We start from the raw sequence: 18,746 nt of genomic DNA on the forward strand, positions 1-18,746 counted from the left end.
TCCACTTCTGATTGCCAATATCAAATTGCCAGATCCGATGAGGGGGATTTTTTTTTTTTTTTTTAATTTCAATTTTTATTTTTTTTTCCAAACTTGTCCTTAAGTGCTCTGAGCTTCAAACTAGGACTGAGTCTTTATCTGAATGCACGCTTGTGTTATTTGTCTCTCTCTCTCGGAGGGGGGAGCTGCAGAGAGAGCTTGCTGTGTCCAGTTTTTGTGTGTGTGTGTGCGTGTGTGTGTGTTTGCGGAGAAGGGGGCCGGTCTCAGACGTCATCATAATTAATGAGGAGGCGGCGGTCACGGAGGAACTGGCTGCTTCTGGTTTCCAGGCATAAATACAGAGCGGAGCCGGTCTGAAGGGGAAAAAACGCCACAAAGAGGACCTTTTAGACTGAGTCAGATTTCAATCTGCAGACGAAGAGAATCAGGTAACCACCTCTCCCGCTCTCATCACACTAAAACGTCCGCTATCTCTCTCTCTCTCTCTCTCTCTCTCTCTCTTTCTCTCTCTCTTTTAAATCATCTTTTCCAATCACTGCTATTTGTCTTTGGAAGTGATGGCGAGTGTGTGTGTGTATTTTTAAGGAGGAATACACGTAGAGGAACACACACACACACACACACACACACACACAGATAGCCCTTTGTTTACTTGCTGTCACGCCGCGGGTTGCGTTATTACAGTGTAATAGATGCCACTCATCCATTTCGTACCCGCACATGAAGAGGAGATGAAATGTCACTGAAGTCGCTGCTTTGGGAAAACAACGGGAACTTAACGCGACCCCCCCCCCCTCCTCTTCCTCCTCCATCTTCCCCCCCTTTACATGTCCTAGATGGGTGTGTGTGTGTGTCTCCGCATCACGCGTGGACCCCCCACGCCGGATTCCATCAGTAAAGTGTTAACTTTCTCTTTTTGTGTCGTGGCTTATACGTGGCAGCAAAGCCCGCTTTTCTTTCTGTCTCTCTTTCTCTCCCCCCCCCCCAGCTGGTGAGATGAAACAGCCGAGATTGGATTTTCTCTTATCTGCTCCTCCTCTTCATCACCCCCCTCCTCCTCCTCCTCCACACCCCACTCCTCTATTGGGTAACTGTGATGATAACTGTCAAAAGTTAGTGGTATTGTTTATTTTGGTGCCACATCACAACAAACCGTCCCCTGTTTGGGTTCATAAATGGTCATTGGTGTTGCGCTTTCCAAGTAAGACTTGCAGTTTGTTCTGCTAAGTTACAAGTCAACAATGAGGGTATTTCAAAAATAAATTAATAATAATAAAAAAAATAACTGTCACCCCCCCTGAGGGGGTCATTGGTTGTAGTGCCAATGTAGACAAGGACAGAAAAAAAATCCTCTGAAGAACCTGAAAGACAAGCATCTACTTTCTGAGATAATATGAATACTGCGGTGGCACACATCTTCAGTAATGCGTTAATAATAATTTTCGCTGATGAAAGATGGGGTTTTGGGGTCAAAGATTCCTGTGTGGATGTGCAGGAGACCGAGGACATGATGACCGGTCGGGTGGAAACAAGGTGATGACTGTTGTGAGGAGGGTTTTTGAAAAAGGGACAGTAAGCTGAGTGGGTCCATCAGTGGATTGACATTCATGGTTGTCAAAAAAAAAAAAAAGCCTCAATCTCTGTCTCTGACATGTTATTAAGGATGACTAAGACGTCTCTTATCTTACTGAACTTTTCAATTAAAAATCCTGAATGTTTTAATCGACAATTCCAACTCGCTCTCTTAACCTCAGGTTATCCAGACGTCGCATAAAATAATCAGCGAAATGCCTATTGTTGCCTATTGCTTTCTGTTAGAACACAGTGGGTATTAAAATCACTGTATTCTGTATTTGCAGCACTCTCCCCCCTGTCCTGATATGACATTTCCAATTTTTTTTTCAAATGTATGGAGTCTTTCCACTCAATGCACCCTTGTGTTACATCTCCTTATCTTTTTGGACACTCAGAGCTCTGGTATTCCGCTTGTGTGTGCTTGAGTGTTGCTTCCACTCCATCATCCCCTTTCGAGAAAGTCACAGCTGGTGGAGAAGTTTGCTGTGCTTAGCCTCTTGCCAGGAATCGGCTGCTTTGAGCCGCAGGTTTTTTTTTTTTATTTTCAAGAGAGCATGTTTGTCACGTGGGACTAAGAGGAGCGCTGATGTAATTTGTGACCGCGGCAGGAGTCAAAGAGTCCAGTTAAAGATGGAGTTCAAGTACTCGAACCAAAATATTTATGAAGCAAGATACTGAAGTCTTAACAAAAAGCCACTGGCGGACATACTGTGTTTTGCTATTTCTAGGTCAGTTGAAGCTCCCACCCCTGAGCCGCTAACCCTGAGCTGCCTGTACAACCCCCTGGGCCAGGCCGCACATTAAGCCGTGATGCCGGTGCAACACATGGAGCATGTGGCGGGTGAATTAACCAGCCGAGGAATTACAAGGGGGAGGAATGAGCAGTCTGTCCACGCCAAGAGGTCACTTCTTTATAGATGTGGTCTCTTTAACTGTTAATGGTGCAGATGCAGGGCCTACATTTAGTCCATATCAGGCTGTGGTGTTTTTTTAACTTGGAGAACTGGAGGTGCTCGGTTGCCGATGAATGAAATACCATCTATGTTCCAGAGTCTAAGCTTAACCTCTCCCTGAAGAATGAGCCTTAGAAATTACTGAGGCAAAGAAACAGTGAGAAATGGATAGAGATGTCCGGCGACAAAGCAAAGTTATGACTAAAGGCGTCTTGAAGCTGGAAAAACGGATGACAATATCTGTGGAATAATAGTCTCATTTTGGCGTGTTGACCCTGCAGCTCAGAAGGATTGAAAAAAATGTATTTGATTTTTTGCATTGGGACATAATTTATTCAGTCAGACAGATGAAAACCGAAGAAGTAAATATGTGGTTTCCAAATACTTACTGTATATGCATAAAAACAAACATATAAACTCATATGCGTGCGCATTCTGAATAAACATAGAAACAGCACCGAAAATGCAAATTCCAGTAAATTATCAGCTTCCTGTCCAGACGGCTTATAAACTGTTTCATGAAAAACTTGTACCACAAGATATTTAAGATGTTTATCTAAACCCAAAATTCAAAACAAGAATAACACAAAATGATCGTGTCTCTTAATTATCGCATTTACTTGCGAATGCAATGTAAATTTAGAACACAACTATTTAAAATGTCTCCTCCTAACTTCCCAAGAAAGTATCTGCTGCAAATGTTTCCAGTTAAGACACATAGCTATTGTATGTCTCCTGCATTCCACCTGTGCTGTTATTGAATGGTGATCCCTATTAGTCACAGAGCAATTGCTTATGGCTGTTTCATCAGGCTTGATGTGATTCGCCCCAGTTTCTAATGTGCCACATTGCAAATATTCGCTACTGCTTTATATCTGACAAATGTGAGATTTAAAAAGTCAGCAAACTCAAGCGTGAAATAATCTAAAATGGCAGGGACGCTAGAGTATGCGGAATCTTATCATAAAATAAATATGGCAGAACGGCGAACATTCAATTTTACTTTTTTATTTTTACTGATGATGGCTAATCTGATTTTTTTCTGTGTTGAGTTTGCATATTCTATCCCATGTCTAAGTGGGTTTTCCTCTGGGTTTCAACACTTTCCTCCCACAGTCCAAAACCTGCAGGAGGTCCATTGGAAACCATAAATTGCTCGAACGAGTGAAAAAGAAATTTAACGGTTGTATGTCTGTATGTGGGTGTGCCATACAAACGGTCTATAGAATGAATGAATGAAAATGAATGTTCTCCTAAGCCAGGTTTTCAAAAGGGTTGGCAAAAGCCTGCTGGCTATAAATACTATTTTTCTTTGTAGATATGACCATGAGTGTGGTTTAGATAATGAATGAATAAATGAATGATTATTAGTAATGCTTATTTAATGTTGACGTTTTTTAATGGAAAACCACTTGTTACATGAGTGAATTTAATGTCAAATGTGATTTTGGGACGCTTTACAGATATGCTTGCAAGTATTTTATTTTGAAATGAGATGACCTAAATTATCACTAAAATATTATCAGCCATCCCTTTTTATCTTCAGTTTTGCGATTTTGGCAGAATTTTGTCTGTTCTTGCTCTAATGATTGGTTGTAAAAGCTGGTGGTATCTTTAAGCATTAAGAAATTGGAAAGCTGAGTCTTATCTCAGGGAGTCTGCGGTTCTGAAATATTCCTCCACAGATATATCTAAAAATTGTAATACACTAATAAGTGAAACGCCATGAAAATAACCAGTTGCTTAATTTAGTCAAATTTGTTTTACAAGGAATGAAACGAGGGATGCTGTCAAACTGAAGAAGGAGTCCTATTGGGCTTTTCTGGTCAATGGGGCTCCGGAGGCAGCTGACAGGTACCCGCAGGCAAAGCGGCATTTGGCTTCGGTGGTCGCTAAGGCAAAAACTGGAGAACGACTTCTGGTGGGCGTCGAGGAGATTCTGATCCACCATCTGATGGCTCTGGAGGGGGAAGCAGTGCTCCGTCAACACTGTGTACAGTGGGAGCGGGACCTCAACTCGAAGTGTTGTAGATAGGTTGAAGGAATACTTCTGAGACCTCCTCAATCCCGTCAAAACGCTGTCCAATGAGGAAGCAGGACCTGGTTGGGCAAACTAGTCTACATGTGTTTTGTGGATTTGGAGAAGGTATTTGAACGTGTGCTGAGGGTATGGGGTACTGAACCCCTTTATTCGTGCTGTTTGGTCCCCATATGATCGGTGTTGGAGCTTTGTTGACATTGCTGGTTGTGAGTCGGATTAGTTTCCGGTGGGAGTTGGATTCTGCCAGTCCAACTACTGCCCTTTGTCACCGATTCTGTTCCCAACTTTTATGGAAAGAATTTCTAGTCTTGCCTTTCGGCAGATGGTATGGTTTTGTTTGGTTCATCAGTTCATGATCTCCAGCTCTCCCTGGAATGGTTTTTTTGCCGAATGTGAAGCGACTGGGATGAGGATGAACACTTCCAAATCCAAGACTATGGTGCTCAACCAGAAACAGGTGGTATGCCCATTCCGGGTCTGGGAAGAGGTCCTGCCCCTAGTGGAGGAGTTCAAGTATCTTGGGGTCTTGCGCACAAGTGAGGGAAGGATGGAGCGGGAGATCGACAGGCCGATCTGTGTGGCGTCTGCAGTGATGCGGACTCTGGACCGGCCTGTCATGGTGAAAAAGGAGCTGAGCCAGAAGGCGATGCTCTTAATTTACCGGCCGATCAACGTTTCTACCCTCACCTATTGTCTCGAGCTGTGGGTAGGGACTGAAAGAACAAGATCGTGGATGCAAGCATCCGACATGATTTTTCTCAGTAGGGTGGCTGGACTCTCCCTTAGAGATAGGGTGAGAAGTTTGCCCATCTGGGAGGAGGTCAGAGTACAGTTGCTGCCCCTATGCATCAAGAGGAGTCAGATAAGGTGGCTCGGACATCTGGTCAGGATGCCTCCTTGGACGCCTTCTGGGGGGAGGTCTTCTCGGCATGTCCATCTGGGAGGAGACCACGAGGAATACCCAGGACATGCTGGAGAGACTATGTCTCTCTGCTGAACTGGGAAGGCCTTGGGGTCCCCCAAGAGGAGCTGGACAATGTGGGTGTGGAGAGGGAGGTCTGGCTCCCCTGTTCCTGCTGCTGCCCCTGCGACCCAACTTTGATTAAGACTCTTGCTGGATGGATGGAAGAAATGAAATTTTCATCTACAAATCTAAAATGGCAGACAGGGAAAATTCTCTAGAATGGTGTGATAAATCCAAATGTATATATATGATGTATAAAAATGTTAACCGTAAACCAATTGGGTGATGCTGCTTCACAAAGAGAAAGTTGCCGGCGCCATAAGTCCATGCCGTGTCTGACCCACATTTCCAAGCGAATTTGCAAAGTCAGATTAACAGGTTTTGGGGCGGTGTGGCGCGCAGGAAGTAGAGCAATCGTCTTTAGAACCGAACATTTCTGGTTCGAGTCCCGGCTCCTCCTCGTGTGTCGAAGTGTTGTTGAGCAAGACACTGAACCCCTAACTGCTCCTTCGGCGCCGGTGGACGGCAGCCTACTGCTATCCATCATGGGTTAATTGCAGAGAATTACTTTCCCCAAGGGGTTTAACAAAGGATAAATTGTTATTATTAAACCATATTGTGTTTAAGGCCGTAAAAAAAGCCCTGGTAAACATTGAGTTGTTCATAATTGCTTAAATTGCTGCACTTGCTCCCTTGCATTTCACTCCCATTTACATTGTGCTCCTTAATTTAATTCATTCCTTTTAAATACAATCCAGCTGGTTATATCCATCATCTGCCGCTTATCGTGCATCCAGGGTCGCGGAGGATGCTGGAGCCGATCCCAGCTGTCATCAGGACCCTGGACTGGTCGCTAGTCAATCTCAGGGTCACATATGTAGACAAACAACCATTCACTCGCTCACGCATTCGAGGCAATTTCCCCATTTCTTTCCAATTAACCAGCTGCATATATTTGGACTGTTGGAGGAAACTTACGCAGACACAGGGAGAACATGCAAACTCCACACAGAAAGGTCCCCTTGTTGGAATCGAAACGGGGCGAAGCGCCAACCATTGCACCACTGTGTCATTCCACCCCGCACTGGTTATATCGTGCGTCCCAAATTTATGTAGCTGGGTAATCAAGACTGATGAACTGCTTGTGATTTCCATACCATTTGTTTCAATAAAAGTCAGTATTCAAGTGCTCTAGAAAAAAAAAAACGTCTGTAACAACTGTACTGTTACACCGTTTTACTTCAAATAAGCTGTTTTTTTTTTAAATTTTGTGTGTATCTGAAATGAAGCTCATTGTTCATTTGTACCACATACTTTATTCTTAGTGAAGCAGAACCTCTGTTATTACAAAATGAGAAGTCATTGTGATTATCAGCATGGGGAAAATGTGTGTTGATAATGCAGGCCATCTTTGTGTAAACAGCAGCATGGCCTAACAGAATAATCCTCTTATGATTGTCACAGTGATAATTATTTCTTAAAAAGTGATTTACGCGGGGCCCTTGCAAACAACATTTAAATAGATGCGAGAAAACAGAAAGCGAGTCGAATCGGTTGTTAAGAAACTAGATTGGGGGAAGATAAACCCTAAGGAATAAAAACAACTTTGACAAGACAGTAAACATGATATTACTATGAAAGCAAACAAACAGGGAAAATATAAAAGCAATATAAGGACGTCTGAAGCTCAACCTCTATGAGAGATTGCTGCCACTTATTTCTGGTGCTTTGTATATTTCTCTTTTGGGTCAACTGGAATGTCCTCTGAATATTGTCCCATTCTTTTTATTCCCACACAGCTGTCCATACATGCAGAGCAGCCATGTGCACTGGGATAACAAGGTTGCTTGTGTATTCTCCACTCTTGAATTTTCAGTGTCCCTGAGTGATTCTATTAGAATTGAAGATATTTAGAAAAGAAAATGTTTTTTTTTGCGCTGTCTGAAAAAAATAATGGGGTCATATCCGAACCTTTAATTTGACCTTGGCAAAGAGATGTTGCCAAGTGCAGAGAGGGAGTCTTTGTTCGCGGCCTGATTACATGACACGTGTTGTGTTATGTTTATTGCAGTAATAAACCGAGTTGTAATACACCAATGCATGCAATAGAAAGATATAAATAAGAATAACACTCAGCTTTACTGTTTAAATATTCGTACTTATGCATGGTATCTTTTTGGTCACTATAAGAGAAAGCAGGTGGACATAGAGCCAAACTGAAGATTTACAAAAGCAGCATTTAACCAATATAGGGACATCTTAAAAAGCTTTGTCCGCTTTAAAACCATCATTACTGGAGCGAGGGGGTGAAAGTTCACCGGTTCAGAGTACAAAGATGATGGACTTGGACTCGTGAGATGTTAGAGCTTTAAAGAGGCTAAAATAGATCCGCCAGTTGCTGCCTGTGCTTTTAAAAGACACATTCAATTTAAATGAATGGATTAGCCTTAAATGGATGAATTAGCTTGTGTCTGATAGCATGGTCTGGCAACTACACCTCCAACTCCAACCATTTTTCAATGGAAAAAAATCTCAGATGTGATATTAGGAGGCTATTTTTCCCCAAATATCCCTTATTAATATCCCAAGATTTCATATCAGAACACATACTTGTCTCGCTGTAGTGCACAATACTGAGCTTTATTACACTTAAATAAATACTTTAATAAATAAATAAATATATAATTTGAATGTGTAGTTTAGGTCCTTTGAGCAAACATTGAAATTATCAGATACAAATTCCCAAAATCTGTTTTCTGATTTTCTGATAACTTTGTGTTCACGCTTTTTATATATATATATAAACTGCATGACATGTCTTGACGATTTTCTGGAAATGTATAACTTAAGTCACCTTATGTTAAAAGGTGACTAAATGTCATCTAGAAGCTATGTTGTTTTCAGCTGTCCGTTTTCTCTTCGTTCGGTTCACATGATATTTGAACTAACTGACTGTCTGGAGTCCATCCACACACTTCTTGCTTCTTGCTGAGTCAGTGTTAACGCTTCCATTTTTAAATTTTGCCCTTTTTTTTCCCCCCTGCCTTCAGACTCCATTGCAGAGGAGCTTGGACGGCATGCAAAATTGTGAAATTTCCTCAGACAGCACTGATGATCCTCTTAGTAGTGGCCTACATACTCATCGGCAGCCTCGAATAGTAGTGATCGGCGCTGGTTTGGCTGGCCTTGCTGCAACTAAGGTCCTGCTGAAAAACGGCTTCACGGATGTCACGGTCCTAGAGGCGGCAGATCACGTCGGGGGGAGAGTTCACAGTGTTCAACACGGTGAGAGGACCCCCTCATTTGAAACCCCATTTTCATCCATTAAAAATCCTTTTAGAAATAAGAGACATCAAATTAAGTTACAAACAAATTCAATTTACACCATGTAACCTGCCAAATTATAGTATCCATTAAATAACATTTCACCTAATACAATGGTACTGGGAGCACACCAAATGTAATTTTGTGGCAAACATGAAAAGTTATTTTCTATATATGAGCAGATAGCCTGACATGAAGCTTAAAATTTCTTAAAAAGAGAGAAATTAGCATCTGCCTGATAATTTGATTAGATTTGATTAGATTTGATTTGATTTGATTTGATCTGATACAATTCAATTCAATTCAATTCAATTGAGTTGAGTTCACAGCTTTTCTTGTACCAGTTGTATTGGATATATATAAACTGTAAATGGAAGGTACAGTGGAACTCATGACTGCCTCATAAGTGCCAAGTATAAAAAAACTGTACGATATTCAAAAAAGGAAATTTAAAGAAGTATGTATTGTGGGAGGAAAAAAAAAGTTAATTGATGGTAATTGAGTAAAAGATTGAGTAATAATTAATGAAGTTTAACAAAGAGAATTCACAGATTTCCATTGTCCTTCATCACCTAATTTTTTTTGTCAGGCCCTCTTCAAGGATAGAGCCAGAATTTTGGTAGAGGTGAAAAAAAATAAAGCAACACTCCAGCTTAATTACAATATTTAAGTTCATTAGGCTCAACTTGAGAGGACGGAAGGTAATCATAAGGTCAGATGCATATTTCATGTTATCATCAGTGTAATTTATGATCATTTCAAGTCATGAGGGTTACAATGACACCCATCCGTGTGTCATTTTATTCTCTCTACGCCCTGATTTCTTTCTTAGTGTATGTGTCAGATTACCATTTTTTCAAATTTTTCTGTGTTTTGTGAGCAGTTTATCTGAAAAATATAGCCAGCTGGGGATGGAGGAAGTCAGTGCTCATTCACGCAATCCAATTCTTATCTTCGATCTTTTTTCTCCGGTCCCAGACAATCAATTAGGGCAATACTTTTCAGCCTGAGTCATTCTTGCAGATATTCAGCTGTGCCGAGTAAAAGTACCCAAGATTAGGATTATGCGTGACAACTGAGGCATTTCATAAGAGATAATGAGCGTGTCAGATAATCTGGTCATTTTCCATTTCCTCCGAATTCCCCTTCAAATCAAAATAAAAGAAATCATGTGTAAATACACAGGGCGCGATGTCAAATACGAACCCATATACAAATAATTGCCTTTGTCATGTAAATTGACTGTTTGCATTACATTTTATTTACTTCAGTTTTAATCCACCTCAGAATGATTCAGCACTTTCTGTGATCACATTAACTCTGGTCTCATTATACAGCGGTGTGTAACAAATCACAGCCGTCTCCGCCGAGTGTGCGAGCACATCATTCACAGTGTATTAAAAAAGGCACTTTTGTCGACATTAAGTTCGATAATTGAGTTGACCTCTTTCTCGAAGTTTTTTAAGATTATAAACACTCCATTGTGTTAGTTGAACATATTTAATGAGCTGTCTCATTAAAACCTCACATACTGAAGAGATATAGACAAGTTGGATTAACATCCTGCATTTAATCTGACACTTTATCTCCGAGGCTGAAGGATTTTAAAGTCACAGCAGCTTCATTGGGGTCGAACCAGGAAAAAAATGAAATACGTCTGTCCTATTTTTGGACATTGCAGGCAAAGCAACTTTGGAGCTTGGAGCCACCTGGATCCATGGTGCCAATGGGAACCCGGTGTACCACCTGGCAGAGGACAATGGGCTGCTGGAGCACACCACAGACGGGGAGAGGAGCGTGGGGCGCATCAGCCTGTACGCCAAGAATGGTGTCGCTCACTACCAAACCAATGGCGGGAAGAGGATTCCCAAGGACCTGGTGGAAGAGTTCAGTGACCTGTACAACGAGGTGAGGCGAGTCACGTGGACACACTCGTGCTCCAGTACAAAATCTGATGCATTCACAGATCTGAGTATAAAGTTACTCATTGTTGCCATCAGCTTGTTCACCATTAAGTCTGAAAAGAATTTGAATAAGGTAGTTCTGGATCTCTTTATGTTGACCAAGTGTGTTAGACAAAATGAGATTATTCATTTCCTGCATTGCGGAAATGTTGGCGCCCACTTCTAGCAATTCAAGGAATTTCAAAAACAACATTATCACACACATATGCTATTCGGCATGAGTTGTATCCCCCCACCCCACCTGTCCACCGTGCACTTTCTTCAAAGCTTTCTGTGAAATTAGATCAGATGAGAAAAACCCTCGCTTGAAATGGTCCGAATTCTCCAAGTAATTGACAAATGCCAATAACAGCGCTGGTACATCTCCTCTTGCCCAAAGCGCTCATTCTTCTTTCAACATTCTCCAGCAGGATTCACCAAGTTCTTGTGCTTCTTTCCACTGTTTCCCTTTCATTTTTTTGTTTATCCCTTCTTAACCGTGATGTTTTTTTGTGACTTAGGCATCACAAATATGTCAATATGTAAAAGACCCACACATCCATGTTTTACTGGGAATAGGGTCTGTGTATGATTGTATGCGCTTTGTCTGGACATGTGTGGGCACATGGAATATTTCACCCACATGCAAACCAAACAAAGACAAGCCATTTTGTAAACCATGTGTCATGCTACTGTGCACGTACTGACCTGTCCCGTGTTGCCACCATACAAGTCTTCTTTTTGAAATTTCATACTCCAAATACTAAAATAATCAGCAACAAAGTGGACAGAAAATACCCTTGGACATCATTAAGTCATCTTGAAAACAAGTCCTTGCAAAGCCCTTTTTTTCTGATTATGTGTTTTACATATAACATACTTATATTTTACTTTTGAGCTATAAGACAGTGGCGAGGTGGCCTGTAGGTGGACAGCTGTGTGGGGCAACTGTTAGATATTCTGGAAATAAAGTCAGACTGAGATGGTTTGGACATGTACAGAGAAGGGATAATGAATATATTGGTAGAAGGATGCAGACGCTGAAGGCAGGAGGCCAAGAGTTGGACTAAAGAGGATACAAAGTATATGGTTAGATGGAGGCAGATGATTTTCCAGAACCCTGGCGGAGGTATACAAACACAACTTGCTAAATGTTGTTGAACAGGTCATTGACCTTCCAGGACTCCCTTGAAAAAGAAGTTTTTAATCTCAATGGGACTTTCCTGGTTAAATTAAAAAAAAAAATGCAGATTGTGAAGCAGTCAAAGGCAAATGTTTCATTCCTTCAATATAATGTGATGAAAGTCACAGCTTTCATTTCCCATGATTTCTTTTGTTTCTTGATACTTTAACTGCCTTCCTCCAGTGTGATTTCCTGAAAACATTTGCTTTCAAGATTTAAAAGAGGTAATTTTTCAGGCGTTATCTTGAGTCTTATGGAAAATAAAACGCGTAACAGATTCATTGGGATTTGGTCGAAGGGTCACGTTTATAATCCGCAAACACCAAAATATGCTCTTTGACTTTCTTGTATTTGTGGTGTTGCAGGGGAATTGTTATCAACTGTCACTTCACATATTCTCCAATAGCACCATTTGAGATAAGAAAAAATTATTTGCAGTTATGTGGAATTACATAATTGGAGTATACACTTTATCTGTAATCTGTGTTTGCATCTCATCGACAGAGTAGCATTATTAATTCTATGGGGAATTTTCTTTTACCCTCCTGTAGGTGTATGAGCTGACTCAGGAGTTCTTCAAAAATGGGAAGCCAGTTTGTGCCGAAAGCCAAAACAGCGTTGGCATCTTCACACGTGACTTGGTGCGCAAAAAGATCATGTTGGATCCCGATGATTCCGAGAGCACCAAGAAGCTCAAACTGTCCATGCTGCAACAGTACCTCAAGGTGTGTGTGTGGGTACATGTACTTGCACAAAAATATGTCAACAACAGTCTTCTTAATGCTTTGTATTTGCATCCCTGCTAAGACAGAAGCCGCAGGGAGTTTTTTTTTTCGAATATTTCTGTGACTCTTTTCCCAGGTGGAAAGTTGTGAAAGCAGCTCCCCCAGCATGGACGAGGTTTCTCTGAGTGAGTTTGGGGAGTGGACAGAGATCCCCGGTGCCCATTACGTCATTCCCGAGGGATTTATGAAGATCATCGAGCTCCTGGTCCAGGATATTCCCTCCCACACCATCTGCCTTAGCAAACCGGTCCGGTGCGTCCACTGGAACTACTCGGCCCAGCATCAGGAGCCGATCGCCAAGCGGAATGAGAGAAACCAGGAACACAACCACAACGACAACCACGGTTGCCAATCCTACGAAGACCCTCGGATCCTGGGTCCCCCCGTCTTCGTGGAGTGCGAAGATGAAGAATGGATCCCGGCAGACCACGTGATCGTGACGGCCTCTCTGGGTTTGTTGAAGCAGAACCACGAAGCCATGTTCTCACCCTCCCTGCCTGAGGACAAGGTCCTGGCCATTGAGAAGCTGGGCATCAGTACCACCGATAAGATATTCCTGGAGTTTGAAGAGCCCTTCTGGAGCCCAGAGTGTAACAGCATCCAGTTCGTGTGGGAGGATGAGGCCCAACTGGAACAGCTGGCCTACCCCGAAGATCTGTGGTACAAGAAGATTTGCAGCTTTGACGTCCTTTACCCGCCCGAGCGCTACGGCTACATGCTGAGCGGCTGGATATGTGGGCAGGAAGCGTTGGACATGGAGCGCTGTGATGACGAAACGGTGGCTGAGACTTGCACTGAGCTGCTGAGGCGCTTTACAGGTCAGAATACAACACACTCACATGCACAAAAAATGTATTTGTGTTTCAATGTTTAACTGCATTCACTTGAGGTATTGTTCTAACATGGGTTACATCACAAATTAAGGTCATGACTAAAGATAACTGAATGATGATTGTAACTGTGGTGCTATTTAGATCTTTATTACAGAAAAAAATTATGACACTCAAACACCGTCAGGCTGTATGTGATTGCTTCATGAGTCATACAAACTATGAATGGAGTTGAGTTATTGTTGCATAGACAGGAAATGACGCATTCTCTGGGTATGTACATGAATTGCTTTTCTTTTACGTAAGAGGGTTATATCTGAATGAGTCAGGTTTCTTCATCCCGTTGTGTGCGTGCGTGTGTGTGTGTGTGTGTACGTGTGCGGCGACGAGCAGCTTCAGCTAGTCCAATGTCAATGCCATATTTCACACAGAGTGCGAAAAAATAGACCATTTAATGATTGAATTTGTTCTCATTTCCTTATTTAGAATAAACATGTTTTTCAGTTTTTCTAGATTTGTATTTCTGAAGCCCCCAAATGAAATGATAACAGAAGATATAATAACTAAATAACAAACCAACCAAAAAATTGCTCTGACAATTTCAAGTGAACAGTTAAGTCCTTAGAGAACATTAAACCTTCGGGATTGGGGGAAAACTGTCTCTTAATAAACATAAAAAGAAATTGCTAATTCTAATACTTTCTATTAACAATAAAAAAAATGTATTGTATAGTGTAAAAAATATATTTCGTATCACATGTTCCACCTGCACAAAATGCATAAAAACACTGTGTTTCCTGTACAAAAATGATATCTCACACTAGATCTAGCGGTAAGGAAACGTGAAGGGACTGGGTTTATAAATATTGTGTATTATATGACTGTGTTATATATGTATCACAGTTCAAGTCGTGTCATGGTTACTGGTTAACGCCGGAATATACTAGTTTACTGAGAGTCTGTCATGAGGCGTTCCTTACTTCCTTCCTTACACTGCTGCGTCTCGTTTCTGGGTCAGATAGTTGCTCGGTAAACCTTTTTTTTTCCCGAAGTAGGACACAGTGTGAGCACAGAAGCGCCTGCTGATGATTCATTGAACTTCCTATAGAAAGCAACTTAAAGTCACTGTGAGAAAACACACGCTCCACATTGAGGTCAGTGCGGGTCAATCCCTCAGCTGTTGCTTAATTACATATAGACTCACCAGGGCCGCTCTCTGCCCGCCGAGGGTCATCGGTTGATTAGAATCAGCAGATTGGATGTAGCAGGGAAAACCGTCACATCCCAGCCGCTGCCTATTTAGATTGAACCGGTCTTATTTCTTCCAGCGTATTATTGACGCATGACTGACAGATCTAAATTTAGAATTTCAAAATATGGATGAGACGAACTGAACCCGCAGCAGTTACTGGAGCTGTAACGTTTTGTAAGACAAAAAAAAAAAATCTGCCATAAATGTAAATCCAAGGCAGATTCCATGACGATGTGGCGTATTTCTCACCTCAAAGTGTTCTTGAACACTTCCTGTGAAATATGTTTGCTCACAGAGAGAAAGTTACATGGGTGACAAGTTTCACATTTCTTTTCTTTTTACATGAAATCGGCAGTTGCGTTGTGATTTAAAAATGTATTCACAGTTGGCATGATTGTGAAGACATTTTGTTGCCAAGCAACACTTGATACGACCTCTTAATAGTTACTTCAAATTGTGTGCCGCGGTATTCCTTACCATTTTTAAATTTACCATTTGTTGCGTTGGCGTTCTTCTCATTCGCAGGGAACCCTGACATTCCAAAGCCGCGTCGTATCCTGCGCTCGTCGTGGGGCAGCAACCCCTACATCCGAGGGTCCTACTCCTTCACCAGGGTGGGCTCGAGCGGTGGAGACTTCGAGAGGCTGGCCATGCCACTGCCTTACGCCAACAGCACCAAGACTCCGGTATGACAATCAAAAAAGGGGTGTACAGCTTAACATGGATAGCTGGATGGATAGATAGAAAGAAAGATAGATAGGTATATATGTATATGGATATAATTATGTATGTATGTGTAAAAAAACATATATATATATGTTTGTGTGTGTGTGTGTATATATATACATATATAATGTATATATGAATAATGGGATGGATATAAAGTATATGAATATATGTGTGTTTATAAACATACATACAACATGATGACCAATTAATTTACAGACCGGGCATACTATATGTGCAGACTGAGATTGATTATTTACTGGGAATATACTGACGAGTAAGGCGGGACCAGAGCGTTTAAAGAATGCGTAAATAAATAAGTACATTTAAGTATGAGCCCTAAAATGCACAGGTGTGGCGCTGCTCTTATGTGAAATGATTAAAAGCGGCTGCAGGCGAGGAAAGAGAGGACCGTCCGACTCCAAATAAAGCGTTTTGCAGTAATCCAGCTGGGACAGTAAAGGCACGGATTACGGTTTCAAGGAGAAATCTGGGTTGTGAATGCCAGGTTTGTCCGTGCATTTTTTTCTATTCACCATTCTTTTATGGTATCAGATTTTAATAGATAGAATTGCAGAATCATGAATCTAACCGAGAGCTTTGGAAAATTACTTAATTTTATTCCCCTGAAAAGAGCATTTTTCATTAGCAATCAAACATTCTACTTTTTAAGAACATATAAAGAAATTAAAAAAAAAATGAATAAAATAATAAAATAAAATAAAATAAAAAAAGGATTTTGAACATTATCACCACCCACTGACTGTATGAACACACTTTTGCTTTTCAAAAAAAGTTTTTTTTAAATGAAGTAATTGCTTGATTGTAAAATTATTTAATTCACCCCGATAGACAGATTATAAATATTTGAGTCTCGAAATCAAGTGTGACTGATATTATTTTTGATATGCGTGCTTCAGACTAGATAAATGAGGGTGTAATTGCCGTAATACGAGAATTTTTACCAACCGCATTTGGGTGTTTACACTCCCCACACTTGCTCTGGGAGCATCTGGCTAATGCGGCAGTGTCATCACTTCCATGTTACATCCCAGTGCTCGCAGACCAAATACAGCTGGTGCCGTGGGAGGGGTGGGGGGTGGGTAAGAGGTTGTGTGCTGGCCGTCTAAAGCATGAAACCTGAAGCGCTTAGAGGAGAGAGCGGGCCTTTTTTTGTGGTGATCGGGGAGGGGTGTGTGTGTGTGCGCACACTTGACACGAGCTGAAGCAACGTTGTGACCTGAAATCCCCCGTCGGCCTCGCATTAGATGGAAATAGATGGAGAGGCCGATGAAGAGGCTGTAAATATGTCACGATGACACTGACAGATGTGCTTTTGTCCTTTGCTGTCTTTTCACTTCCTTTGCCCTCCACGCCACCACCCGCCCCTCCCCCTCTCACTTCCTCCGCCCTCAGCCCCTGCAGGTCCTGTTTGCCGGAGAGGCCACCCATAGGAAATACTATTCCACTACCCATGGTGCATTGCTGTCGGGACAGAGGGAGGCCACTCGCCTGATAGAGATGCACCGGGACTTGCACAGAGCTGAAACCACAAAGCCTAACATGTCAAAATAAAAATAAACCTCTGACTAGTGAAACGAGCTAACTTTTGAATTTTAAGCATTCTGATTATTCTTGATGATTAAGTTATACTTAAAAGCATAGCTTGGGCATTATTACTTCGATCCTAAATGTTATTTCAGTTGTACTGTAGGTTTAAATCATGCAAAATTTTTATTTGGTATGTACAGTTCGGTCGCTGCCAATGGTGCTGTCCTTCTTGTCGTCATCATACCGTCATGTTTTTTTTTTCCCCTTTTTTTAAAAAGAAAAAAATCAGTAATTTAATGTTTATAACAACACAGCATCTGTAATTTAACTTGTTTTTGTAAGTGCCTTCTGTATGTAATTATTTGTCATTTAAAAATAATGAAAACAGTAAATAAATAAAAAAGAAATTTTTAACAAAATAAATATTATATCATCTCACAAAGCCAGCTTGGTCTTTCGTGCATCTTTTATATCTCTCTATGTGTATAAACAGCATGAAAAGGGAGCAGCCATTAGATTCCTCCTCTTAACCTACCTTCATGAATATTTTCCAGGCAAGCAAATGGGAACAGCCACGGGCGAGAGGCTCTTTCCATACTATCATTATTTTACATCCGTCCAGAGCTACAGGAGGAAAGCCGAAAGTGAGGGACACGTGGAAAAGAAAAGAAAGAATTTCAAAAGCCCTCAGAGTTCTCTGCCAAAGTGACAGATGGCGCTTGGAAAGACATAAAACTCTGCACTTTACCACTGTTGGGAAACAAACATTAATCATCTTTGTCAGCGGAAACAATCGTGAGCTGAGGAGAACTTGAAAAGTTGTAAAAGTTTAACCTTTTTTTTGTTTGTTTGTTTTAGAGTCCTCCGAAAAAGAGGATAATGCACTTCAGTTAATGGCTTTTCCCCGCAACCTTATTTCTTTTGCTCAACAGTTCAAGTATCAGAGATAGGGGTCTGGGAGGAAAATGACACTAAAAACAGTACACATTGAAGAAGAGGTCAGGTTCATAAGTTAACTTCAACTGCATATTATTATTATTATTATTGTTATTATCATTATTGTTGTTGTTGTTGTTGTTATGATTATTATGTATATTATAACAGACAACACCAATGTAATTAAGGAGATTTAGATGAGAGAACTGCATTTTGTACAGCTCCTATTTTAATTAGGCACAGAGCAAAATCATGCCAGTACATTTTAATTGCCATATTTTCTAAAGCAACATTTTTTTTTTTTTTTCCAAACAATCTTTTAACTGGTTTGTGATCTTTTTACCAAACTGTTCGGGGTAAAACTGCACAGACGAATGAATGAGAAGGTGAATGGTTGATTGTCTCAACATGATTTGTCAATAAGAGGGTGAATAGTTGTATTTCTCTAAATCATATGTGAATGAGAGGGTGAAAAGTTGTGTCTACATGACAAGGGAATGAGAGTGAATGGTAATTTGTGACAATATAACAAATAAATGAGATTGTGAATATTTGTATGATGTGTGGATGAGAATAAGAATTTTTGTCTGTCTATGTGATGTGTGAATTGGAGGGAGAATGGTAATCTGTCTGTATAACATGTGAATGTGAGAATTAATGTCTGGATGTCTCTATATGGTGTG

General features: G+C 41.0%; 1 protein-coding gene across 1 annotated transcript; it reads left to right on the forward strand.

Annotated features, from left to right (window-relative positions):
• Positions 1-291: 291 nt before the first annotated feature.
• On the forward strand, positions 292-17,569 carry smox (spermine oxidase). Its single transcript, XM_086157219.1, has 7 exons — positions 292-428; positions 8,584-8,818; positions 10,539-10,765; positions 12,535-12,708; positions 12,845-13,586; positions 15,376-15,536; positions 16,993-17,569. The coding sequence occupies exons 2-7, from the start codon at positions 8,611-8,613 to the stop codon at positions 17,149-17,151; spliced, it is 1,671 nt and encodes a 556-aa protein (XP_086013345.1). The 5' UTR covers positions 292-428; positions 8,584-8,610; the 3' UTR covers positions 17,152-17,569.
• Positions 17,570-18,746: the final 1,177 nt, after the last annotated feature.

This window comes from Fistularia commersonii, chromosome 12 (assembly GCF_037954325.1).
Source record: "Fistularia commersonii isolate RoL2024-O1a breed Wild chromosome 12, RoL_Fcom_v1.0, whole genome shotgun sequence".
NCBI classification, from domain to species: Eukaryota; Metazoa; Chordata; class Actinopteri; order Syngnathiformes; family Fistulariidae; genus Fistularia; species Fistularia commersonii.

What these genes read in the sequence shown, in the direction of transcription:
- smox (XM_086157219.1), top strand. Translation starts at nt 8,611, where the DNA reads ATGCAAAATTGTGAAATTTCCTCAGACAGCACTGATGATCCTCTTAGT. An exon ending in TCAGTGACCTGTACAACGAG is followed by an intron (nt 10,766 to 12,534) that starts GTGAGGCGAGTC and finishes ACCCTCCTGTAG; the next exon opens with GTGTATGAGCTGACTCAGGA. An exon ending in CCAACAGCACCAAGACTCCG is followed by an intron (nt 15,537 to 16,992) that starts GTATGACAATCA and finishes CTCCGCCCTCAG; the next exon opens with CCCCTGCAGGTCCTGTTTGC.